At 40.9% G+C, this 27,304-nt stretch overlaps 1 protein-coding gene across 1 annotated transcript in view; it reads left to right on the top strand.

Moving 5' to 3' along the window:
• The window catches only part of DGKI (diacylglycerol kinase iota), a 492,712-nt gene that overhangs the window by 255,360 nt on the left and 210,048 nt on the right, over positions 1–27,304 (top strand). Inside the window, exons 11-14 of the mRNA XM_061165882.1 lie at positions 12,231–12,313; positions 14,157–14,217; positions 24,192–24,305; positions 25,991–26,128. Coding sequence (XP_061021865.1) covers positions 12,231–12,313; positions 14,157–14,217; positions 24,192–24,305; positions 25,991–26,128 — 396 coding nt within the window. The remainder of the gene's footprint in view (positions 1–12,230; positions 12,314–14,156; positions 14,218–24,191; positions 24,306–25,990; positions 26,129–27,304) is intronic.

Genomic DNA, 27,304 nt, shown 5'->3' with positions numbered 1-27,304 from the left:
GTGCAGTTAATTAATGTCAATGACTCCATGATTTTGGCCACCTGAGCTCCACATGCTAATTAATGTCAGGTACATTTTATCATGAGAGTCTATGTAAAATGCATTAATTGAATTCTTATAAGCTTTTCCTTTAAGGCATTTAGAAAATTGTAGATGATCTCTGCTTTTGAGGAGGGGGCAGTCCAGTTAAGACACAGCCTGTTCCTGTTTCAAACTCTGTATAAATTATTAAAGACAGGGACTTCAGAGGTGATCTAAGATTGTTTCTTCTTTCACTAAATAGAAAACAGCTCAAGGAAGCAGAAGTGAATTTTCTAAGGATATTGTGTTTGTTAATGACACAAAAGGGGCGAATGGGAAAAAGAATCTGAGCAAGGAGATGTGAACATTAAGGAGATGTGAATTCTAAATTGAGTGGATCAGACCACAAGTGCTGTGAAATTTCAGAGGCAAGCAGTCGCTTGGGAGTGATAAGGAAATGGTGTCAGGGAAGTGGCTGAAGCAGAAGATGGACACCACTTAGTTTTGCAGAGGAAACTAGGGTCGTGCCCTCTTCTTCCTCTTGCATCACATTCCTGTTCATCCTTTACTGCTCAGTAGCACCTTTCTGAACAACTGCTCAGAACTAATTGGCTTGTCTACTGTGCTCCTGAAGTCCGTGGCGCACACGTGGACTATGTAAATTGCATCATTAAGTCCTGTACTGTGTATACCATGTGAGTCTACCGAAGAGATACAGGCTTCGTTAATGCCAGGGCTGCACCTCTGAACCCATGATTTCTAGTACATAGTGCATAGGAATGAACTATAATTGTTCAACCAGCAGTATGTGTAGAAGGTGGGATGTTGTGATGAAAGTGATTCATTTTGAGCACAGTATAATGGGTAGAGCATGCATATTAAGTTATTAGAAATGTGATGAAAGATTAGAAAGAACTTGTGGAGCAGTGTCTTAAAACCTGGCTGAGGATTTTGGATTTATATAATAAAAATTTGTTTTTTGCTATTTAAAGATTTTTTTTTTTTAGTTTTGAAAAATATTTTTTTAAATAAAGGAGTAATATGATGGCAAATTAATTAGACACATTGAGAATACTTATAGGACAGGAGGCTATTCATTAGCATAAATTAGATAGAGGACCTTGTTGTTTATATATTCTATATAAAATAGTTAGCATTTACTAATCCCAAACTTCCAATCTTTCCTTCAACAACAAGGTCCTACTGTATAGCACAAGGAACTATATTCAACATCCTGTGATGAAGCATAATGGAAAAGAATATGAAAAATAATATATATATATATTATATGTATATCTGAGTTACTGTGCTGTATAGCAGAAATTAACATTGTAAATCAAATGTGCTTCAATAAAATTTTTAAAAAATTGGATAGAGAGCTTAATGGATGGACCAATGAATAGATGGGTAGACCTGCGGACTAAAGGATGGATGTGTGGATGAATGAATGGGCATATGGATGAATGGAAGTAAGGTATCAAGATTTTCCAGCTGATTATCTGGAAAGTGGCTTTGTTATCAATGAATTTTCAGGAAAGGGAAGAATTATTTTGGGAAAGATTTTGAAATGTGTTTGAAGAATTTGAGATCACAGTGAGGTATTCAGGTTTTAAAACTGGCCTGTTATTAGAAGCAAAAAGCTTCATGACCTTGCTGTCACTTGGAGGCACTTTGGCTTATCAATGCATTGCCCTAATGATGTCACCTCCAGAGTACCTAGGATTCTCAGAAATGTGACTAAGCAAATCAAAATGAATAATACATAACTTTAAGCTTCTGTATATTTCCTCTGTAGAATTCTTTTTTTAAAAAATATTTATTTATTTGGCTCTGCCGGATCCCAGTTGTGGCACAGGGGTTTCCATTCTTCACTGCGGCATGTGGGATCTTTTGTTGGAGCGTGCAGGATCCTTTCTTTTAGGATCCTTTTTTAGCAGCATGTGGGATCTAGTTCCCCGATCAGGGATGCAACCCAAGCCCTCCCCCCACCTCCCTGCAGTGGGAGCTTGGAGTCCCAGCCACAGGACCACCAGGAAAGTCCCTCGAATTCTTTACTAAGCATAATACATACAAAGAACCTTGTTTCTAAGCACAACATGGAATGTTGAGAAAGCTGAAGAGAAATCCAAACACTCATCCATAATTAGAATCTTTCAAACTGACCTCCATATATTTACAGTTCATATATTTATGGTTGCTTCTTCAGTGTTAGGATGGTACACCTCTAACCACCCCCCACCCCCAGCTGTGTTGAGCAGGGCAGAGTCATGGTCAGGGGTGACCTAACTCCTCTTTCAGGTCTAGCTGTGGCCATTCCGTGCCCTTCACGCTGCACATGAGTCAGCTGTAGGATGGGGGCAGTCAGAGAATGAAGTAAACCACCCCACTCGGCAAAACAGAATCAGAGGAATGGAGCTTCTTATTCCTCAGCTCCCTTGACTCTCTGACCCAAAGGAGCCACAGTTGAGACCAAGAGGCAGAGAAAGAGCAGACGGTGGTGGCAGTGAAAACGAAGCAGGTTACCCCCAGGAAGGAGGAAGCGGGAAGGATGTGCATGTGTTTTCTTACCTGGAGTCTCTCCTTGTGGAACATTCTGTGCTCACACCTTACATGATGTGGTATTCTCCTTTGAGAAGAAGGCCATTCACGTTTATTTACCTTAGAAACAAGTTGAGATTAGTAACATGACCTCTGTGTTTGTTTGACATCCTCAGACAACCTTTGAAATGCCATTCATCAGAATCTTTATCTGGAAATTTTCAGTTTTGGGAAAATTCAGGAAATTTCATCCTGATGTTAGGGTTCAGTCCAGGGAATTTCTATCTGGACTCTCCCCTCTTATAGTTCAGTAGCTTTCAAATTTCTGTGTAAATCGAACTCATGGAAACACTTGTTAGACTTGTTCTACCCTATAAAATCTGGTGCCGTGTGTCTGGGGTGAGGCCCAGGAATGCCACTGATGAGCATCTCAGATAATTCTGACATCAGTCTTTTGTGGAAATCATTTAGGGACACATCATTAGAGTCATATCAAGGTTTCTTGAGATTACCTGGGCCTTGTGTGAGGAGCACAGTGGGTGAGAATTTATTGGAGATGAAAGTTTATTTTTTTGTTTGAAAAATAGCATCTCAGCTTGTCCTTACTGTCTTTAGGGAGGCTCATCTCTTAGCCCAGAGAAGTGGTTCTCAGCTCCCACTGCCTCTAAAGACCCCAGCAGCCTTTACCCAGACAGTGATATCTGTTCCACCCCATGCTAAGACCTGTGAGGACAGGGCACCTTAACTGGTCTAAGCTCCTAGATGATTTTCTTATCTAGCAAGTGTTAAGAATCATGGCCTTTTTTCCTCTCAAGCTTCAGTGTGCATGGATCAACTGGGGATCATGTTAAAATGCAGATTCTGATTCAGTGAGTCAGGGTGCCTCTGAAATCCTGCTTTTCTGACAAGCTTCCTGGTTGTCAGCCACCATTTCTGCGGCTTGGAGACCACACTGATTCGCAGGAGTTTACAGCAATTAGTAGAGAAATGGGACTTCCCAGGTGGCACTAGTGGTAAAGAATCCTCCTGCCGATGCAGGAGATGCAAGACACAAGACACGTGAGTGCGATCCCTGGGCCAGGCAGATCCCCTGGACTCTAATTTTTGATTGTTAAATCAGGGCTTTTGCCTTTAAAGAATTGATTTGTCTTGCTCATCTGTGTCTAGATATAAAGTACTCCCCCCACCCCTTTCTGTTCTTGAAGGTTAGGCTTCAGACTTAAAACACACACACACAAAACCTTCTATCTATTCTTCAAATAACTAGACTATATTGCCATCTGCTGGCAATTAAAATGCCTATAGCTCTTTTTTTTTTTTCTTCAGTGTTTTTTCAGAACATTTCCAACACTTGGCAGGAAGATACTGAGCTGAACATGGGGGCGGTTTTTATATCCTGTTTTTTAAACAATGACTTCTTTTAAACAGATATGTTTGTGTGTTAGTCACTTGGTCTTGTCCGACTCTTTGCAACCCCATGACTGCAGCCCACCAGGCTCCTCTGTCCATGGAATTCTCCAGGCAGTAATACTGGAGTTGATTGCCATTCCGTTTTCCAGGGGATCTTCCAGACCCAGAGGTCAAACCTGGGTCTCCCGCATTGCCGGCAGATCCTTTACCGGCTGAGCCACCAGAGAAGCCTCCTTTAAACAGATGCTTCACAGTAATTGCCTCTTTTTCTAACCTTTCAGGTTAGAACACATACTGGGTGTTCTGCAGAGCTTTGGAGGTCGGTGGTATGGCTGTTACTGGTGGGATGTGAGCTATGTGAGGGAACATTCACTAGAGTCAGGGGCTATGATATCAACTTTAGTGTCTCCTGCTGCAGAAAAGAAGAAAGATAAACTTTACTTCTGCGTGATCCCCTCCTCGGTGTGGAAACCTAAGGGCTTGAGAAAGAGCCCCCACCGCTTACACGTATCTCTGCTTTAACTTCAACACTTAAATGTTTTTTTGGATGCCCCTGGCTCATTAGCATGTTTGTACCTGAGTCTTATGGACCTTTCTGATGTCTGTCAGTGTTTCCTGCTTTCACACTGGGTCTCCTTCACTCTCCATCACAAATTTCATCTTCAGTGACATAGATTATACATTCATGGTTAGGCAAATGTCTTTCTTTTAACTGAGCTGTAGCTGATTTATAATATTCCATTCGTTTCAGGTGTCCAACATAGTGATTCAGTGTTCTTGTAGGTTAGGCTTCATTTCAAGTTTTCCTAGAATATAGGCTTTATTTCCTGTAAGCAGGTGATCTGTCCACTAGTTATTCTAGCCAGGCAGTCCTCAGAGTCAAGGGTCCAGACTTTGGGTGCTTACACTGTTCGGTGTGAAATCCCAGGGTTCAGGTGTGGTATGAGTTGGACCCCTGGATGGGAGTTCCCAGGGAGCTTATCAGCAGGTTATAGGAGGAAAGGATGTTCAGTCTGTGGACAGGCTAATACCGACCAAGTTCGCACCCCTATCCGTGGACAGGCATTCCCACATCGCGGGCACCTCTCCTGAGTCAGGCCAGGGAAAGTCAACCCAGGTAGGAGGAAAGAGGAGACAAGAAGAAGTAACTTCAAATCTCAATCCCCAAACTACTTCTTAATACTGAACAAACCACCTCAATGAAGATGATGTTCTCTGTCAGGAAGCATGTAACAAGAGGCTTCCTGTGTGCTGTTTTGGATCTGTCAGGAGCCCTCTGGCCCTTATTAATTCCTGAAGATTCAGGAATTAAGAGGAGAGGCACACCCTTTCCTGGGGCTGAGGAATCCAGGCATTTCTTATCACGGTGATAAGTACCTTCTTCCTCTTTATGAACCACACGGTAAAAGGTGATTGTTTGCAGCTCTCTCTTTGATAGGGATCGCATTATGTTTTGTAAATCTGGAATTTTAATCTTTATCTTTGCTGAGAATAACTACCTTATATATGCACACACCATGTTGATTAATAAAACACCTTTGCTCCATCAGAGCTTGGGTCCCCATGTCTTTCTTTCTTTCTTTCTATTCCTTCTTTCTGTCTTTCTCTCTCTGTCTATTTCTGGCTAATTCCTTGGAGCGCGGAGGCCCGCTGAGCTCACTTTCTTGCCCGGGCTTCTAAGACCCTCTCGAGAAGGCGCACTGCGCCTTCACCCACTCGAGAGGGCGCCTGGCGCCCACATGCAGCAGCGCGAACCCTAAGAACAGGGCTCTATTGGCTTTCCACGTAAACCAGGGGATATCAGCCTCTTTCTCTCTCTTGCTTTCTTATCGTTGACTCAGGACCACCAGGTTCCGGTCCATTAAAGGACCAACAGTTCTCTACTGTGCTCAACCTAAGCATAAATCAAAAACCATTATTTTTATTTTTTTTATTGAGGTAGAGCTGATTTACATTGTCGTGTTTCTGGTGTACAGTGAAGTGATTCAGTGTGTGTGTTTTCTTTATCATTAGGCTTATTAGAGGATACTGAGTGATACTGCCCTGTGCTTTGCAGCAGGATCTTGTTGTTTATCTGTTTTATATAATAGTTTGTATCTGCTAATCCCAAACTCCTAATGTGTCCCCTGCCCCTTTTCCCCTTTAGTAACCGTAGGTTTGTTTTCTATGTCTGTGAGTTTCTGTTTCGTAAAGAAGTTTGTGTTACAGTTTTAGATTCCACATCTAAGTGTTATCACATGATATTTGTCTTTGACTTACTTCACTTAATATGATAATCTCTTGTTCCATCCCTGTTGCTGCAAATGACCTTATTTATGGATGAGTAATATTCTATTATGTGTATATATATATACACACATACATATATACACACATTTATATATATACATGCATTTATTCAGAAAACTAAGATCATGGCATCTGGTCCCATCACTTCATGGCAGATAGATGGGGGGACAGTGGAAACAGTGGCTGACTTTATTTTTTTGAGCTCCAAAATCACTGCAGATGGTGATCGCAGCCATGAAACTAAAAGACGCCTACTCCTTGGAAGGGAAGTTATGACCAACCTAGACAGTGTATTAAAAAGCAGAGACATTACTTTGTCAACAAAGGTCTGTCTAGTCAAGGCTATGGTTTTTCCAGTGGTCATGTATGGATGTGAGAGTTGGACTATAAAGGAAGCTGAGCGCCTAAGAATTGATGCTTTTGAACTGTGGTGTTGGAGAAGACTCTTGAGAATCCCTTGGACTGCAAGGAGATCCAACCAGTCCATCCTAAAGGAGATCAGTCCTAGGTGTTCATTGGACGGACCAATGTTGAAGCTGAAACTCCATACTTGGGCCACCTGATGCGAAGTGCTGACTCATTTAAAAAAGAAAAAAAACCCTGATGCTGGGAAAGATTGAAGGCAGGAGGAGAAGGGGACAGCAGAGAATGAGATGATTAGATGGCATCACCGACTCAATGGACATGAGTTTGGGTAAACTCCGGGAGCTGGTGATGGACAGGGAGGCCTGGCATGCTGTGCTTCGTGGGGTTGCAGGGAGTTAGACACGACTGAGCAACTGAACTGATATATATAAAACATCTTCCTTATTCATTTATCTGTGATGGAACTTGGGTTGCCTCTATGTCTTGGCTATTGTAAATAGTATTGCTATGAACATTGGTGTGCATATATATTTTCAAATTAAACCTTTCTCTGGATATGTGCCCAGGAGTAGGACTGCTATATCGTATGGTAGCTCTATTTTTAGTTATCTGAGGAACCTCCATACTATTGTTCATAGTAACTGCACTGATTCCCTTTTCTCTACACGCTCTCCAGCATTTATTGTTTGTAGACTTTTTGATAACCCACTCCAGTACTCTTGCCTGGGAAATCCCATGGACAGAGGAGCCTGGTAGGATACAGTCCATGGGGGCGCAAAGAGTTGGGTATGACTGAGCGGCTTCACTTTCACTTTTCACTTTCATGCTCTGGAGAAGGAAATGGCAACCCACTCCAGTATTCTTGCCTGGAGAGTCCCAGGGATGGGAGCCTGGTGGGCTACCATCTATGGGGTCACACAGAGTCGGACACAACTGACGTGACTTAGCAGCAGCAGCAGCAGCAGACTTTTTGATGAAAGCCTTTCTGATCATTGAGGTGATAACCTCATTGTGGTTTTGATTTGCACTTCTCTGATAATTAGTGATGTTGCATGTCTTTTGTGTGCCATTTCCAAAGGCCCTACCTTCATGTTGAGGGTGAGTTTTAGAGAACAGCCATCAGTGTATAGCACAAACCAAGCCATCGAGCCCCTTTGATAGGTCTAGGGCCTGGATGTCTAGCTCCTTAGTCTGTAGTTAGACTGATGTATCAATATGTAAGTCCTGTCCTCCTGATTCAAGCACTTTAGGGACTCCCATTTCCTGCAAAACAAAGCCCAAGCTCCATAGCCTATATCAGCGGTCCCCAGCCTCAATGGCACCAGTGACTGGTTTCGTGGAAGACAATTTTTCCATGGACTGTGGGGCGATGGGGTTGGAGATGGTTTCAGGATGATTCAAGTACATTTATTGTGCACTTTATTTCAATTATTATTATGCTATGATATATAATGAAATATTTATGTAACTCACCATAAGACATAATCAGTGGGAGCCCTGAGCTTATTTTCCTTCAACTAGATAGTTGAGCTCAGGCAGTAATATGAGTGATGGGAAGCAACTATAAAAATACAGATGAAGCTTCCCTTGCTCACCTGCTACTCATCTCCTGCTTTGCTGCCTGCTTCCTGACAGGCTGTGGACAGGTGGTCCATGGCATGGGAGTTGGGGACCCCTGGTCTATATGAATTAATCTGCAACTCACTTGTGCAGTTTCATCTCCCACCACCCTGGCCTCATGGTCCAAAGACTGAAAGGAATATAGTTTTTCCATGATACATCTTGCTGCTTCACATGGGTTGTGCCTAAAACATTTTTGTCTACTTCATCTAAAAACAAATGGTTAACTCGACTCATCTTTCAAGACTTTGTCTTGAAAGCCTTCGTCCAGTCCCCACAGTTGGGCTTTGAGTATCTCCACTGGTCACTCATACACTTCAATTGGCATCTTCATCATAGCATTGACCATCTTTAGTGAGTGAATTTATTTTGTGCTGAGCTCCTGGGTGTGCACATGGGTAGAGATTAGGAGCCTAATGCAGATTTATTGCATAAATCAGGTATTCCTTTGGGATTGTTTGGGCTAAGAGATTTCTTCACCTCTTCCTCCTGCTATTAGATTTTCCTCAGATGTTTCTTATGGACAGTTCTTTTTATGATCTAGAAAATATTTCCATGATGTAAACCAAGGCTTTCTTAGTAGCATAGACCATTTAGGCTTGCGTGAGAATTTCAGTGCTTGATGTGCTGCTGTTTGACCCATTCTTAGTTGATTCTTTTTACCCCCAAATTACTATATTCTATGAATAATTCAGAGAACTTCCTTTTGAGAACAAGATCTTCTCTGTCTTGTCCATCTCCTGATTCCCTTACGTAAAACTATACCTGGCCTTTGGTAGGTGAATGGATGAATACTGTTTGTTTCTATCTAGAAAAGTGTATCTATTTTCTTGAAAGTTGTTTAATGATGTCCTACTCTGTTTCCTGACACCTAGAGCTGAAGAGAACAATGTTTTACCATTCCATAGGCATGTCCAATCTCACAATATCTTAAAAAATTCTGTGGTCAATGAGGTATTACATCTACAACCTTATATGTGAGAACACTCTTCAGAGTGTATTAGAATTGCTGTATAAGACTTTATTTAGAGAAAGCTAAAAAAAAACCTCTTGCCCAGAAATTCAGCTTTTGCAAGGCATATAGCATGTGATGGCCATGAGAGTATTTGGAACTTGCTAGTGAATTCTGTGGAGAAGGCAATGGCACCCCACTCCAGTCCTCTTGCCTGGAAAATCCCATGGACGGTGGAGCCTGGTAGGCTGCAGTCCATGGGGTCGCGAAGAGTCGGACACGACTGAGCAACTTCACTTTCAGTTTTCACTTTCATGCATTGGAGAAGGAAATGGCAACCCACTCCAGTGTTCTTGCCTGGAGAATCCCAGGGATGGGGGAGCCTGGTGGGCTGCCGTCTATAGGGTCGCACAGAGTCGGATACAACTGAAGCGACTTAGCAGCAGCAGCAGCAGTGAATTCTGTAAATGATGGAGTAGACTTAATCTTGTCTGTGAGAAAGAAAGAAATCACCCTTTTCCTGGTGAGTTAGTACTTGTCCACCCATTCAATTCTATCGAGTAAATTGTATCTATTAAAGCCCTAAAGTAGCTCATCCTAGCAGTAACAGCAGAATTAATAGAACTGAATGTGTGCTAGGCGTCTTTTCTTTACCCACCAAGATTGACTTAATACAGTGCAATGCATTATTCAGACACTGACCATTTTTGCTCACGAATATATTTTAGAAAGGTTACTTTTAAAATAAGAAATTGTATTATGCCTAAAGGTAAACACTTAAAGGGCAGCCTTGAGTGTTTATGCAAGTCACCCCTGCTCAGTTCCAGAGAGCCTCATTCCACTAGGCTGCAGTATAAGTAGAAGCATGGGGCGCAAAATTTACCGGCCTTAAAAAATAATCCTTCTTCAAAAGGGTTACTGTAGACAATTAGGTGTCCTACCTAACACAGAATGAGCAAAAACCAAAACAGTGTGGACACCCAAACCTTTTAGAGAAATTTGAAGATTGAAAAAAACCTTCTCAATGCTTCTTATTTGTATTTTTTGAAAGGTGCTAATTACCTAGTATTATATGTGTAAGAGAAGCTGAAATTGAAATGCACACTCTACCAGAGCCAAAGGTGACAAGAAGGGAGTAATTAACATTGATAATACACATTGCCCTAGGAATCTAAAAGTGAAAAATTAATTTTCTAGCAAGTCAGTTGGAAGTTTTTAATAAGCCAGTTGGTCATTAAAATGACTCTGGTGTTACCTACGAAACATAAAAGTATCTGAAATAATCCCAACTGACTTGATACCAAGGTCTGGTATGGAAAGAAGAGAGCAGTCTAGTATTTAGTTACTGTTATATATCTAAGCCTATGTCTGAATTTTATAGGAAGGGAATCATGTCATTTGGTGAAACTGAAGGATTGGGTTAATTGTAATAATTAAGGATAGAGTGTTTTTCCTAAATTTATAGCAAGCACATGATAAAGCAGAACTTTTAAATTATAGGTTTGGATGAGATGTGGAACAAAAGACCTACATTGGCCTCTGCAACAACTGGCATAACAATGTGATAATTATAAACTACACTTTAGCCCTCACAGCCTCAAGTGTAATTTAATGAATAGATTAACAAGGAGCAAAAAAGAAAGGGACTAACACTTACAAAGGCCTGTTTTGTGCCACGTGCTATGCTGGATATGTAACTATTACTGATTCATTTAATTCTCATGATCACCCTGGGAAGTTGACGTTGCCGTATTTTACATGCCGAATTTCTACAAGATTATAAATGTTCACAGTCACCCGGTTGGAACATCCAAGTTAGCTCTGTCTCAAGTATCGTGCTGTTTCTACTATAACAGGATGACTCTCAGACACAGAATATAGGTATACAAACAGGAATATTTTTAAGAAAGAGCAATTATGATAGCTAGTTAAGGGACTATAATTAGAAGCAACAGATGCTACCCAACCAATCAGATATTATTTGCTGTGGTTGATAGTGATCTAAAGTGAGGCACCCTACTCAGTTTTAAACCTCTTTTGAAACTGCCTCATGTAAAAATTATTCTTTTATTGTTTTGCTCAATTCACTTGAAGAAATGACCTCTAGAAGTGCCTTGTATTTGCCATGATGACAGCTCTATAAATGTTGCAGTTACTTGAGACACTCCAGAAATGGTTTTGAGAAATAGACACAGGTATAGACATGGAAATTGAAAAATGTCAAAGTAAGATTTGGAAACACCAACTAGAGAAATCATATATTATAAATAATGGGGAACCTGAGATACTTTTGCTGTAGTTAAAAACATTTGTTTCAAGAAAATTATATTTAGTTAATACTGTCCATATTTCATACTATGCAAAGACAGTAGTGATCTGCATAATAAAATAAAAATTAATGTTAAATTGCATAAGGTGACTAACTTTCCTATGTGGATTTTCATGAATTAAATAATGATGACAAAAGCTAATAAGGCTCAATCATTAAGCACTCACTGCATGCCATCCACACTGTGTTTAATCTTTGCAGCAAGTCTGTGAAGGGCTTCCCAGGTAGCACTAGTGGTGAAGAACTCCCCTGCCAGTGCAGGAGATGTAAGGGACACAAGATGGATCCCTGGGTTGGAAAGATCTCCCGGAGGAGGAAGTGGCAACCCACTCCAGTATTCTTGCCTGGAGAGTCCCACGGACAGAGGAGCCTGGAGGGCTGTGGTCCATAGGGTCACAAAGAGTTGGACGTGACCGAAGTGACTTAGCACACAGCACAATGTGAAGTAGGCATTTTAATCTCTGCATTGAGAGCTGAGCTTAATGAAGTTGGAAAAATTGCTCAGAGTTACATAAGTTAACAGAGTGTATTGTAAGTATTCAACCTATGTATAGAGATGGCCAAAGCCCATGACTTTTAACTACTACTCTATACTGTTTATTATTGATATTATTTTTCAGAACAGGATTTTTTATTCTTTAAATGAGGAGCTAATATTTGGAAGCCTCTTCCTATTATTGTCTTGTTTTGTTGTTGTTGTTACAGGGAACCAAAGTCCTGCAGATGTTCATGTGGTACCTGAATCCACGGCAAGTCTTTGACCTTTCTCAGGAAGGACCGAAAGATGCGTAAGTCTGGAAGTACCCTCCGTGGTTCATACTGTTTTAGGCGAGTGAGAAGATCTTTCTGTTTCGGGGTTCTGCTTTATTATTTGATTACATCATGAAGTATTTTCTGTCTTTCATCTACTTGCTCACCTCTGCTACTCTCCCTCTAAAACTTCACCTGATGTTTCCCCTCTTCACTGGCGAAGTTTTATTCAACGCATATCTAGTGAGTTGTTAATTCCTCGTGTATTTGTTGCTTAGACACGTGTAACTGTAGATAAGGAGCAAGTCTGAATTGAGAAGGATCCATCCTTTTTCTTCTTCTGCATGTACGGCTTTGGAGATGTGCCTTAACAGGAACAAGTGTATCTGTGGAGAATGGCCATGATCTGTTTATGAATGTGTTTGTTTATTTGATTTAGAGATTGCGTGTATATGCATCCATGACCACTTGTGAAGTGAAGGAATTGATTATACCTGTAGATTCCATAGCAGAGTGGGGGAGACAGTCTAGCTCCTGTTTAATCCCTTATTTGAGCCTCTCAGAAATTTCATTCTCTATTTTTTGTTGAAAGGGGTGAAAAATAAAGTCTAGTTTTAGGTGACATGTATCTTATATCTTCCTTTTGGTGGAAGGGTGTATGGTAGGGAAGAGCCAGGGCCATTTCTGCTGTTGTCTGATTTCCTTTTTAAACCCATCTAATAAGACAGTTCAGATTTCATCTGTTAAACCTTAGAGCTAAAGAGATACTAACTACTTTTCAATAAGTAGTATCAGAGGCAAAGAGGTACTCAGATAATTTCTAGAAAAATAATATTCCTCTATGAAATGGATAAATTATATATTTTAAGCATGCAGGAGAACATTAATTATGAAAATTAATTTCTGTTGTCATTCTTCTAATCTATGAACTTCTTTGCCACTAGAGTTTGCTATAAGACTTCTTTTTTTTTCCCTGCATTCAGATGTATTAAGGCAAATCTACTATCCTGGGTTTTGTCCTTTTATGTTTACTTTCCTTAAGATTTTATCATTTTCAGTTAGCCTTCAGGTAGGTAACTTCATAGATCACAATGAAGAATATGGCAAGACAGGAACTGTTTTCAGAAAAAATGTCATTTAATGTAAATAAGGTGATGTTTCTGGAATAGAGCCATTAGAATCTTCACTTCAGCAGGCATTTTAGTAGGGGAAGTGTCATTGCGTTTTCTTCAGAGACAACAGGAAGGATCTAATTTCAAGCAGACAAAATCAAAATAAAGAAAATTCGGTGCATCTTCTCTCTTTGGGCTGAGAAGTATAAATGGAGGTTTTAGTATTAGCAAGTGAGTGAAATTGTGGGTGCAGTTGTAATAATGCTAGTGGGGTGTCCCATCTCTCTGAAGAAGGTTTTCTAGGGTTAAGAGTGGGAGATATAAGTCTGAAAAATAAATAGATCTGAGGAAAGCTAATCAAATATAAGGAAGAGACTTATAAGGACTACGGATTAATGATGGTTTTGTTTGAGAAAGGAGGAGGAGAATGACTAGAAAGAAAAAGAAGGAAGTTGACACTAATGAGGAAAATAATGTGAGTTGACACATTAATCGGAGTTATGGGAAATAAGCGCTAGGATGTTCCAATACTGGCCACTTAAAAACGGTGTTTACTGCCAACCTCTAATCTGATTGTTGGAGTCAGTCCTCTTGTGATCACTCCGATCGAGTCACTTTGTAGCTAGTTTTGAAGGTATTACCATCCTCATGATTATGCATTTTCCTCACCTGCCCCTCCCCCTCTTTTGTGCTGTGTGTTGGAATAATGCTCTCTGCCATGGCCAGGGATAGGCTCTCTCATTAACTTTTTCCTCTGTTTCCCCCACAGGCTTGAGCTGTATAGGAAGGTACCAAACCTGCGGATTCTGGCCTGTGGTGGGGATGGAACGGTAGGTCCTTGGAAGAGAATCCAGTTCTCTTCCTGGTTTCTTCCGTCTGGCATTTGTTCTCCTGGAAACATTTATCTTTCTTCATTCCCACCTCACAGTCTTTCCAGTCCCCTAAGCATGGGTCCCCGACCTCTGGGATCTAATACCCGATGATCTGAGGTGGAACTGATATAATAAGAATAGGAGTAAAGTGCACAGTAAATGTAATGCACTTGAACCATCCTCCCCCAACCCCGGTCATTGGAAAAATTATCTTCCATGTAACCAGTTCCTGGTGCCAAAAGGTTGGGGACCACTGCCCTAAAACATTTGTCTCTTATGTGAATCTAAGCCCCTAAGGGTTAGGAGGGACTCTTGTTATTGGCGTTAAGGATTCAGTCTTGATCTTTCTAAATTCTGTTCCCCGTCCCCCTGTTCTGTCTCTTTCCCTGTTCCACAAAGTAAGAATCATTAGAATGAAGTGATCACTAGAATGAAGATCACTAGATCACTAGAATGATCTTATGATCACTAGAAGTGATCTTCTAGCCAGATCACTAGAATGAAGATCATAGATGACTAAATGATTTTTAAAACAGAAACTGACCTATTTCCAGATATTCTTAATAGTTGGTCACAATTCTGGAAGAGAAATATGCATACACAATTGAATTATTGCCTTTTTTTTTTTAACTCATGGAAATAAAAGTTAGAATATTGACCAACGTTTTATCTTAAAGATCATAGTTGGTCCTCTTTGGAGTCATTTTAGGAGAAGAGATGGAATTGGGCTGACGTTTAACATCACGGTGTATTTCCCCCAGTTTGTCTCATCTGTTTCTCAGTTTGCCCTCTACTTATGTTGCTATATTTAGCAAAGGCAAATAATTGAGAATGGTGACATTTAGATTTTGCTGTTCAGTATCTTTTCTTCTGTATTTAGAGTTTGATCTCATAGGATTTTATTATGAACTATCTTTGGCTTTTCTCTAATTTTCCTAATTAGAATGTTTTATTCTCAAAGGTAGCAACAGAATCTTCTAATTTTATCTCTCACAGCACGTGAGCACTTAATGCTCCACTGAATACACATTGTATACTAATAAGCACAACCAGAAAGAAATTAAACAGTGATTCCACTAGTCCTTTAAGATTTTCTATGGAGAGGAAAACAATTTTCAGTTGAAAAAATAGTGTTTACTATTCTTTGAGACTCTGATACACATTATTAGCTTATAAAACTCATTATAAAGCCTTAAAGAAGCCAAACCTATTTTGCTTTGCTTAACCTGGTGCTTTCCAGAATTATTTGACTGTTGCGATACCCCTGGTATCCTGAATTCAGGGTCCTTTCTCTCTCTTAAATGACAATGACCTCAAATCCGTGTTGGCTGCCTGTGCCATCTTCATATCTTGGGCTTCGTCATGGACTGGCTGTTCCACCTTCCAAACTTCCCCTTATCCCCTGCGTCTCCCCTCACCTCTCTCTGCCCACCCCCATCCATTCAGCGGGTATGTGTAGAGAGCACTGTTCTAGGTTTTGTGGTATTGAAGTATTCTCTGCAATTAGAGAAATGTTTGGAAACATGGAAATTCAAAGCATAAAGGAAAGAGAAAGAAGAGCCAAGTCCAGACACATGTGAAACGTTTGTAATTATGGAGTCAGAGCTGAATTTCAAAAGAAGAGAAAAAGATAGAAGTTTTATCTATCTTATCACCAGTAGTCTTATCAAGAAAAACAACCCCCAAAGAAGTTTCAAGACAGGCAGTGATGATATTATTAAGAGACTGAAGGATTACTATGGATTTGCAGACTAGGAGGTAACTGGTGGTTTTCAGGAAAATAGTTTTAATAGAGTGCCTGGGACAAAACCCAGAATGAGAGAGATTTGTCGTTGTCGCTAAGTTGTGTTTGCCTGTTTGCAACCCCGTGGACTGCAGCAGGCAGGCCAGGCTTCCCTGTCCTTCACTATCTTCTGGAGTTTGCTCAAATTCATGTCCATTGAGTCAGTGATGCCATCAATGGGACAAAACCCAGAATGAGTGAGATTTGGGACCACCCTAATGAGTTATGGGATTCCCTGGTGGCTCAGATGGTAAAGAGTCTACCTGCAATGAAGGAGACCTGGGTTCGGTCCCTGGGTTGGGAAGATCCCCTGGAGATGGGAATGGCAACCGACTCCAGTATTCTTGCCTGAAGAATTCCATGGGCAGAGGAACCTGGTGGGCTACAGTCCATGGGGTTGCAAGGAGTCCGGACATGATTAAGCAGCTAATAAGCAACACGCATAATGAGTTCTAATGAGCAGATCCAATCACAGTGTTGAATTTCTAGAGATACTTTCTGGTGTCATTAATGTCACCTTCTTGACTCGTAGACTACCTGGTTCTCCTGCTTTTCTTATCTCTTCTAGCATCTCTTCTTTAAATATACCATAATTAGGTGTCTTTTTGGTATCTTCCAGATACCATAATTAGGTATCTGGAAGACCTAGACCATAGTAGGATGTATGTAACTGGATGTAACTTCTCCTTTATGTTCTAGGAGCTTTTTCCTCCCTGGTACCTTATCTATGATCCTAGCTTCAGTTTTTACATCCTTCTACATAGTTCAGAACTGCAGTAGACATTTATATGTACAACAGCTATGAAAAGTGGTATGTTTCCCTTAGAATTGATGCATTCTTTTGAGCTAATTATTTTTGTCAGTGGTAACCTCTGTAGTCCAATCATGTAGAATCAAAACTTTGCATGTCTTCTACCTTATATAAAACCAGATTTTATTTTACCTTGTTAAAACAAGTTATGCTGTGAAAGGTATCTGGGGTTCATGATGTGTTTATCCAGGTACGTGATTAACATTTTTAATTTTATCAGTTTAGAATATGAAACTTTTAATTTTGAGTGTTTGTTTGAAGGAGAGGCCTGCTGATGGAATCATGAAGAGAAACTCTTGGCTCTTGGCAAATGAAGGATAATTCGTGAGTGCCGGGTACATGTTTGACATCAGGTGCTCAGTCTTCATTTAGTGAGTGTGTCTATCACTGTAGAGGTTGTCAGAATTCTAAGTGACAAGGGTCTAGGAGGAAACAGAAATGGAATACTTTTGACTGGTTGGGATGAGGATATGTTAATCCTTAATCACATCAGTTTACATACAAAGTATTATTTAATATACAGACATCTTGCATTAATTTGGAAAAAAGTTCTTAGGCTTCAAAGTGAGTTACTTTAATTTGATGCTGTTGAAAAGTACAAGGAGGCATATACTGCACTTGGAAGAGGAAGAGATGCTTGCGCCACCGTTGCTGTGGCTTTTGGCAAGTTCCTTAACCCCTTCTGAGATGTTCTAAGTCTGAAAACAGACACATTTGGGTCCCTAAGGGTCTTCACAGCTGTAGCATTGTGTTAGTATAGACCATTGCTGTTTAGGAGAACTATTATGTAAGCTGCAGTCTTTAATTTTAAGTTTTCTAGAAGATACTTAACTAAGAAGCAAGTGAAATTGATTTTATAATATATTTTCTTTAACCTAGTATACCCAAGATACTATCATTTCAACACGCCATCAGTATAAAGTATTTATGGGATATTTTTTGCTCAGTTTGTACTGTCTCCAGAACCAGCCTATATTTTAAATTTGCAGCGCCTCCAGTTTGGGTCAGCCACATTCGAGCAGCCTGTGACCACACCTGGCCAGTGGTGGCTGCAGGGGACAGCGCCACGGTTTCAGGCTCTTGGTAACTGGTTTACAGAATCCCGAGATGGTCACAGAGTTGCAGGTATCCAGTGGGCTGGTCCCATCTTTGATCTCTAGGTGGAGAGAAAATAACTCAGAATGATCTCCAATCTTCATGTTTTAAACTAGCATATTCCCTCTTTGGTCATGGGGTAGATTTGCATTCTGTCCTTTCTTCGACCACATCTCCACCCATCCAACTCCCCATGGCTGCTGCTTGCTTAAATACCAAGGAGTCTGTAAACTGAGACACTAAAGTCACAGGCCGCCTTCCCTCCTTAAGGATCCTTAAGATGAAATGTTATCTGTCCTTACCTGCCCTTGGCCTTGATGAACTGGGCTGGACCCAAAGGTCCACCCTTAACCCTGCTGACTCTTTCCCAAGGGCTGAAGTTAAATGGACTTGAACTACAGCATGCTTATTTCTGGTTCAATTGGCTTCCCCAGGTGAGGATACATGCTAACCAGAAGGCACGCCCATGCCCTGGCTCCCTGCAGCACAGAACAGGGAAGAGAAGTCTATTTCCCTCTGATTGACAGGGCAAGAAAATTGTTCCACATGCCTCTTCTCTCTCAACCTCTCCACATGCCACACTCTCTTGAGAAGCAGCCCATGGTGTAACCCCAGTTGTCTTCATGCCAGTGAGAGAATGGACAGCCTAAAGTCTACATTGTATTTAAAAAAAAAAAAAACTCATATTTTGGCTTTTTTCTCAATTCCTTTAGGGCTGATTTTAAACATTTATCTTACCATAGAGTGACTTTGTAAACAATTAAGTGCAAATATAAAAATATCAAAAGGACGAATGGCAGTGTACATGTTAGAAAGGGAATCTAGTTGTCAAATGCTGTCTTTAGATGGTCTTCTAGGGTGCAGAAACGTTCCCCTCGTTCTTTTGATTTCTTTATATGAGAATCCTTTACTTTTCTGCCTGCAGATAATATGAGGAAAGGCAATTGTGCACCCGCTCTGTTCAAAGAAAATGTCAATTCACGGTCCTGTTCGCCCACCCCTCAGCCAGTTCTCAAGCTGGCATATTGCTGAATGGAAACACTGCTCCGCCTGCACGTGGGAAATTATCTGGTGATAGTTATAGCTGAATGTGGCCAGGAGGTGGCAGCATTGGGCAACTGCTGCAGCCTCAGGGCTGGGCTGCTTTGCTCAGGGTTGAAGCCCAGATCCCTGGTGTGCTAGACCCGTCAGCCCTGCTTTTCTTACCATGAAGGCAGGAAGGAGCTCTGCTACCTGGACAATGACCCTGCCCATTCTTCAGTTGTGATGGAAAATATGCTAAGTGCCCTGTGTTGCAGTTAATTAAGTTTAATTGAAGAGGTGCTTGTGGAGATGATTTGGGGTAATGCAATATTCCCAGCAAACACAGTCCTGCCGACAAATATGCATCTGGACTTCCAGCAGGAGCAGGGTCCTGGGTCCTGGGAAGGGAGAGCCTCTGATAACAGCCGATAATGCCTTTGGACTTTAAGACCTTTTATATAGTTTTGTTCTCATAGGGGCAGAGACAGGGACTATTACTGGAGATCTTTTATGCCTCCTTCTCTTGTAGGTGTATTTGTTCTGTAGTCTCTCCGCTCCACCACCCTGCTCCCTCTACCCCCATGCCCTGTCTCTTTCGCCTTTCTGCTATCGTATAACCTGGCTTTTACTTTTTTGATGGTCTGTGCAAGACTTTGTGACTTGTTGGCAGTCAGCGTTGGGATCGATCTATGAAATTCAAGGCTCAACTTACAAGTGGAGAGACAGGAAAAAGGCATTTTGCTTCTAGGAAACTGGACTTTTATGGTTGAAGTAAAGAAAAAGGAAGAAAGATACAGCTTAACTCAGAGCAGTTAATGTTAATTTTAGGGTTTCCTATTTGTCAGGCACCTGGTAATCAACATCTTTATGTCATTTAATTGATAAAATGCCCCTATGGGGCAAGTACTGTTATCCCTTTTTACATAGGCGGGAACTTAGGTTAACTGACTTGCCCAAGCTCACCTGGCCAGTATGTGATGGAGCCAGGCTTCTGACACAGCAAGTTACCCCCCATCTCTGTGCCTTCCCTAGGTTATGTTGCCTTTTGGGGAAGGTGGTTGTTGGGTAGTGATGATGTAGCTCTTGGATGAGAAAAATTATTCAAGAGTTGTGTGAAAGAAAGATCCAGACCCACGTTAGCCAAAGAACTGTGGACTCAAGACAAAAATATCTGTGCTGTGAAAGGCAGAAGACGTTTGATGACTCCAAGGGTTATGTAATTGATGATGCCTGCTTGTATTCAGGGAAGAATTAGATGGTTGGTTAACTGGCCATTGGATGGCATCACCAAATCAATGGACATGTGTTTGAGCAAACTCTGGGAGATAGTGAAGGACAGGGAAGCCTGGTGTCCTGCAGTTCATGGAGTTGCAAAGAGTCAGACACGACTTGGTACCTGAACAACAACAAACTGGCTATTGGAAAAGGAGAGAGAATTTATTTCTGCAGTTTTGTTTTTTTTTTTTTTAAACCAAATCAACTTGTAAGAAAGGGGAAGGTCCTTTACATTCAAATCAACTGTATGTTTTCCTTTTATGCTTGAAAGTGAAGCAAAAGTAGCTCAGTCTGTGTCCAACTCTTTGCAACCCCATGGACTGTAGCCCACCAAGCTCCTTTGTCCAAGGGATTCTCCAGGCCAGAATACTGGAGTGGGTTGCTATTTCCATCTCCAAGGGATCTTCCCCACCCAGGTATCGAACCTGGGTCTCCTGTTTTGCAGGCAGAGTCTTTATCATTTGAGCCACTGGGGAAGGCTATACTTAGGCCAAGTGTAAAAGGCAAAGGAGATGGTGAGAAGTCAGAGGGTCCAGAGGACTCTTGCCATTTTGTGGAATCACACCACAGTTTCATGTGGATTCTTGGCAGCCTTCCAAGAAAAAAAAGAAAGGAACAATTCTTAACGTTTGAATGAGGACAATTATACTGATCAAAGATCTATTGGGAGACACTTTATCAATTCACGGAAGTTATGGGACACTTATTTTAAAGTTACTTGACAATTATTTGTGTTTCATGGGTTGTAAATTATTCTCTGACCTTCTGGTCTATCTTACTCTTAGTGTTCTTTCTTGGATTTAGAATTTCTCTCTTTAGGCTCGACTTCAGAGGAAGATGTTTTGCTGTGTTTGATTTTTCCCTTTTCTTTCTCTGCACCCTTGTACTAATCTTTTCTAGTAGTTTGAATGGTTTCCAGGATCCTGAGACTCGAGTTGGGTTTTTTATAAGTGGTTAGGGCTCCCTTCCTGACCCTGGGTCAGGGGTGTTTCAGGTGTCAACAAGCTCATGGGCATTTCAACTCATAATAGAAGCTTTATCCCTCCAGCCCGAAGGCATCACAGCTTTCTGTGGATGATGGCCTCAGGCAGTGGCTCCTCACCCTTTCTTCTTGGCCTCTTTTCTTCTGACCACATAGGGAGTCTGGTTCATACACAGCCTCCTGCCAGCAAGGGGTGAACTTTTATCCCCTGTAATCAGACAGAAGCCAAACTTCTGGCTTCCTCTGCTTGCCCCTCTGTGCTTTCTTTGTTTCTGACCCACGGAGACTTTTTTTCCTCCTATTTTTCTGTCTAGAGGGAAATAGAATGTTCAAAGTGTGAACTCATAGCATTATCTTTATCCAGAAAAGACAGACCTATTTCAAAGGAACACTAGAAAAATATTTCTAATTTAAATCTACCTAAAAGAACTTAGATTTGACTTGTGAGTATAAATCAGAATAGGGGAGCTGCAGGAGCATCTCTCGGAGAAGTTGAAGTCTGTCTTCTTTTCCCTGCTGTATATGGAATGTTGAATTAGATTTCCTGTAAGTTCCACCTCCTCTCTGAGTCTCTGGTTCTACTCAGGGCTGTTTACAGCTGTAGTCAGGGAGCCCAGATTGCTGGGATTTCTGAGTTTTCGTGTCCTTTTTCATGACCTTTAAACCCCCTGCTCATCATTTATTAGAGGCCTCTGCTTTGACTCCATCTCGTTTATGTTTTCAGCAGCCGAGGAACAACCTTTAACATAGTCATTAGCACTACTTTAGTGTCTGGCATTTTTTTTTTCCTTTTACTTCAATAGCAAGCTTAGTGAGTGTTGTGTCAAAGAAGAGCTAAAGACGCCCTGGGTGGGAATCTGAGGACTTGTCTAGGGGTTCTTTGCTCAGTTTGGGGGAATGAGGGGACTTGTGGACCCTTGTATAGATCTGAATGTTTAGTTTACCACCTTGGGCCAGCATTGTGTTACCGCTTTCTAAAAGGTAAACACAGTTTTAGGCTTCTTGATGGATGGGCAAGTCTGACATCTTAAAAAACAGTCACCGTGAAGGATAAGGGGTCAGCAGACCTGGTTATGACTGTTTCTTTCACTTCTGATTATTTGGTCTTGAGCAAATAACATAGCCTCTGTGTACCTCAGTTAATAAATCTGCAAATTAACTGAATTTGATTAAGCAGTTTCCAAGGATTCCCCAGTGCTCCAAAGATCCCGAAGGTCCATGCCATTGACTCTGGGATGGTCAGGCCACTTGGGAGCTGAGTTTAGTTCTTTACTGAAACATTCCTTGCACCAGAATGGCTCAGAGGTTGACCTTTGATGGGTGGCAAACCTAGCTTTGAGTGTCAGCTATACCGTATAAATGATGTGATGTTAAGGCAGTCACTGAACCTTTCAAGCCTTGGTTTCTTTGTCTACGAATTGGGAATGAAAATTATATCTATTGTAGAGAGTTGTTTTGAAGTTTAATAATTCAGTAGAAAGCTTTGCTTAGGGACTAACACGCAGAAAAGATCAGTATGCCCCTCTTTTTGTTAACTGCAAAATCCTTGAGAGCAAGCATTCTGCCTTATCTTAGAGTGGCTCACTCATCTTTTTATTTCAATTCCTTATTCCCATGCTTTATTATATAGTAGTGTTCAATAAATGTACTGTTAAAATACAGTTTAAAAAAATTTTAAACATGATTCTCAAACAACTTTAGAGTCAGTAAATGTTAAAAACTTTATTTAGGTTTATAATAAAGGAGCTAGCAAGATAATACCACCAGTTTATTGGAGAAGAAAAGGAAAGGAATTATGTAGTTTATACCAGAATAATTTTTCTAAATTTGAGACAAAATTGGTGTATGTTCTGATGGGGAAATAAAACCAGAGCATTTAAAGTGATCTTCTCTTCTCAATGTTTGTATCTCTATAGGACAAAAATTCTCCCAGCAACTTACACTCATGAAGTTCTTAGATAAGCCTTGTGACGCTCTAGAATAACACTGTGAGGATATTCAAGTTTCTTTTTGCTGTTTCCAAGTTTGGGGTAATTTTGCTAAATAGTTATAATAAGACAAAACACCAAGTATTATTTATCTTAGAAAAAGATTGAACAGTAATATGATTCTAGTATATAAGTATTCATTTTCTGCCTAAACTTATAATAAGTACTAAGTTCATCCATAATTATGTTTTTTAATGTTTCTTTAAGAGGAATATAGGGATATTTAGGAAAGCACTACTAATTTCTAAGATGATAACATACAGAGTAACCATTTAATGAGTACTTCCATAAGCCATGCACCATATCAAGGTTTTTATATATGTTTTAGTTTTAATCTATAAACAGTCTTGTGAGGTAGGTATTATTATCTTCATTTTGAAAATCAAATAAATGAGTCTTACTGTGGTTAAATATTTAATCAAGATGACAAAGCCAGTGTGAGCCAAAATTGAGATTTAGTCTGATTTCCTGAAATGCCCTAGCGATGAACCAACCTCCCTAAATTGTAAACTCTCCTGAATTTTAAAGTAGATCTCTAGTTGATGTGGGTTCAATCACTGGGTCAAGAGGATTCCCTGGAAAAGGATATGGCAACCCACTCCAATATTCTTAACTGGAAAATGCCATGGACAGAGGAGTCTGCATCTGACTCTTTGCAACCCCATGGCTACAGTCCATGGGGTTGCAAAGGGTCAAATATGACGGCACGCACACACATACTAAACACACAGATGAACAGGTCTAGTTTTGCTTACATGATATGGTGTATACAAAATGGTTCTTTTTCCCTGTGAAGAGACTTGGCGCATTGAAACTGCTTGGGATAAGTGCCCTTTCTGTTTCCTGGTTGCTGGATTTTTAAAGAAAAATATGCCTATTCTGTTTTGCTCCTTTTAAAGCCTCCTGTTCTCAGGTTGCCTTCTTTGTAACTTATCTATCTTTCTTCTATCTCTTCTGGCCCCCACATGTCTGTAGGTGGGCTGGATCCTCTCCATTCTGGATGAACTGCAGCTGAGCCCTCAGCCTCCCGTCGGGGTCCTTCCTCTGGGGACTGGGAATGACCTGGCTCGGACTCTCAACTGGGGAGGGGTAAGCATGTCCTCAGGGGCTGCCCACATCATCAAGTGGTGGAGTCCCCAAATCCGCAGGTGCTCTAGTGGAAGGCACATGTGCTCCTCTTGTTGAAGGAGCAAGTTAGAGTTGAGAATCAAGGTCCCCGTGAACCAGGGTTTTATCTTCAGTTTAAATCTATAGTCAGCTAGAGAAGAGGAAGTTTTATTTTTGTAAGTGGGTTTTAGTACACAGGTCTGGGTCTTTTTGAGGTATTCACTAAAAGTCAGTAGTCACAGGTACCCAGGGGGTGGGTTGGTCCTCATATTAAGCAATTACAGAGACTCGAGTTGCTCCTGACCCCTAGTCCTGCCCTGATGAATCTGGTTCAGATTTCTGATTCTTACTTTGGAAGAGTCATGGCTTTGTTTGAGCTTTTAGTTTTCTAGTTAATGTCATCAGGCTTTTGGCTGTACAGGTAGCCAATTTTCCTTTTCACCATGGAGTCAACTTCAGGCAAACTTGTTGAAAGCAGTTTAACCAGCCATTCAAAAGGGGCTTCCCAGGTGCCTCGGTGGTAAAGAATCCTCCTGCGATACAGGAGACGCAGGTTTGATTCCTGGGTTGGGAAGATCTCCTGGAGAAGGAAATGGCAAACCCACTCCAGTATTCTTGCCTCGAAAAACCCCACGGACAGAAGAGGCTGGTGAGCTATAGTCTATGGGGTTGCAAAGAGTCGGACATGACTTAGCGATTAAACAACAACAAAACAACAATCATTTAAAAACTATTATTATTATTATTATCATCATCATCATTAATATTTTTACAGTATTAGGAAAGTAAGAAAGCATAATTTGCTAACATATGCTGCCTGACTGGTTTTTTAACTGCTCATATGAAATTATTGCCTGGGCTGGGCTTGATAAAAATTATCTTCAGATATTAGCAGATAGTAATCTGGCTTTTGGGTGTATTAACCTCCCATGGGTGATAATTATGTCAGGGTATTAGCAGATATTTATTTGACCTTGGGTGAATTAACTTCCCAGAGGTCTTTTTTTTAATTTTAAGTAAGCATAGTATAAATAATATATTTTCATAAGGCAGCTAATGTGTTTATCAGTATTAGTTCCTCTTATCTAAATCAGTGACTTGATCATCCTTAATAATCATGCTATCAGTCATGTGTGCTCAAGGAGTAAGTAGATAGCTCCCTAGCAGAGCTGTTCATCACTCAGATTTGCCTTAGGTCCTGAAAGGAATGGTGTCTTAGGACAAGGTCAGGGAGAGGTGAGGGAAGTGAAATATTAGAAATCATCTAGCAGATGTTGCTTGATTCTTCTCCTGCTTTGCCACATACACTTGTTCTGTGTATCCTCCAGATTTCTTTAGAGGGAGATGTGGGGAAATCTGTTTTCACCCTGATAAAAACAGCCATCCAGCATGGCTCTCAAATGCCTGCCATTGACTGTTCTTGGTGCTGACAGAAGTCATTCTTCCGCTCAAACCAACTAGAGATAGTATTTCTGTGCACAGTACCCGTGACTATGGTCTTAAATTCTAAATACCTCAAGGAAAACAGTTTACTCTCTCAGCCTCGTTAATTGCAAAATGAAGAGAGAGCTGCAGCAGAAGGTCTCCGCCTGGCGTGAACTATCAATACCTTTGGCTGTACTGTCCACTGTTCCAGACAGCAGTGTGTTCGTTCTTTGATTCCTTAGGGCTACACTGATGAGCCTGTTTCTAAGATCCTTTGCCAAGTAGAAGATGGGACGATTGTACAGCTGGATCGCTGGAACCTCCACGTGGAAAGAAATCCAGACTTGCCTCCTGAAGAACTGGAAGATGGCGTGTGTAAGGTTAGAGTTTTCCCTTCTGCAGAAAGGGAACCCTGGAGTATGTTCTGCCTGAGCCACAGGAAATACATTCCTGGCCAGAGGGTTATGTCTGATTCCCTCCTATAGAGGCTATGGCTACCGGGGCTTTGAGAATAATGCTATCCAGTGATTCTGCCCCATAGACTTCTAAAGATCAAGATTTCCTAAGTGCTTCCATAGCACAGGGAGCTATTCTCTGTTGTCAAATTCCACACCAGAAAGAAATATATCAGTTTTCTAATCTTTCAGATTCATTGCAAAGTCTTAAACCTGTGAGGAGATTTAAAAAAAAATCATATGGCCTGAAAACATTAGGCACAGGGTCTTTCAATAGAAAGATACCATCTGAGATTTCTGGTCTGATAGCAAAAATTCCAATTTCATTACTTGTTTGGGATGGGAAGATACACCTAAATAAATGTTTGACTTAGCGTTTATCCTTCAGTAATTAAACTTGTATCTCACAAACCAAGGGATATAATTATAAAAATGCTACTGTAGAGCTTCAGGGGAAAATTCAGTTTTAAGTTCTGGCCTCAATTTCATATAAATCTGATAGGTTTCTGAGTAGCCACTTGCTTTCTATTACTTTGCCTTTTTCTTCTGTGATAGTGTTTTCACATTTTCGTTGTGTAAGAATCTCCAGGCAGTGTGCCTCTGAAATGCAGATTGCAAGGCCCTGTTCCCAGAGATTCTGATTAAGTAGATGTAGGGTGAAGGCCTGGCATCCGTGTAGCATCCCTGCTTTATTGGATCACACCATTGATTGAAGCCAGGATTTCATGGTGCTTCGGCCTTTGAATCTGGTATCATTTTAGACCAAACCAGTGACCTTTCCTTGGAGAAGGAAATGGCAGCCCACTCCAGGTTTCTTGCCTGGGAAATCCTATGGACAAAGGAGCATTGTGGGCTACAGTCCATGGGGTCACAAAAGAGTCAGATACAACTTAGTGACTAAGCAACAACAAATGCACCTTTATTGATGAGCATCAAGATCCCAACCATTTGTGGTAGAAGCTCAAGTTACTTATTTGACTAAAATTGGTTAAAACATATTTTGTCTTACCTTCATAGTTTTTTCACCTAAACTATGACCCAGAAACTAAGGTTTTTTGTAGTTATCGTGATTGCTCAGTTGACCTTGAGTTCGTAATGTCA

The sequence above is a fragment of the Dama dama genome, chromosome 18 (genome assembly GCF_033118175.1).
Source record: "Dama dama isolate Ldn47 chromosome 18, ASM3311817v1, whole genome shotgun sequence".
NCBI lineage: Eukaryota > Metazoa > Chordata > Mammalia > Artiodactyla > Cervidae > Dama > Dama dama.
The sequence above is the reverse complement of the archived record's forward strand: the minus strand, read 5'-3'. Positions and strand labels throughout refer to the sequence as shown.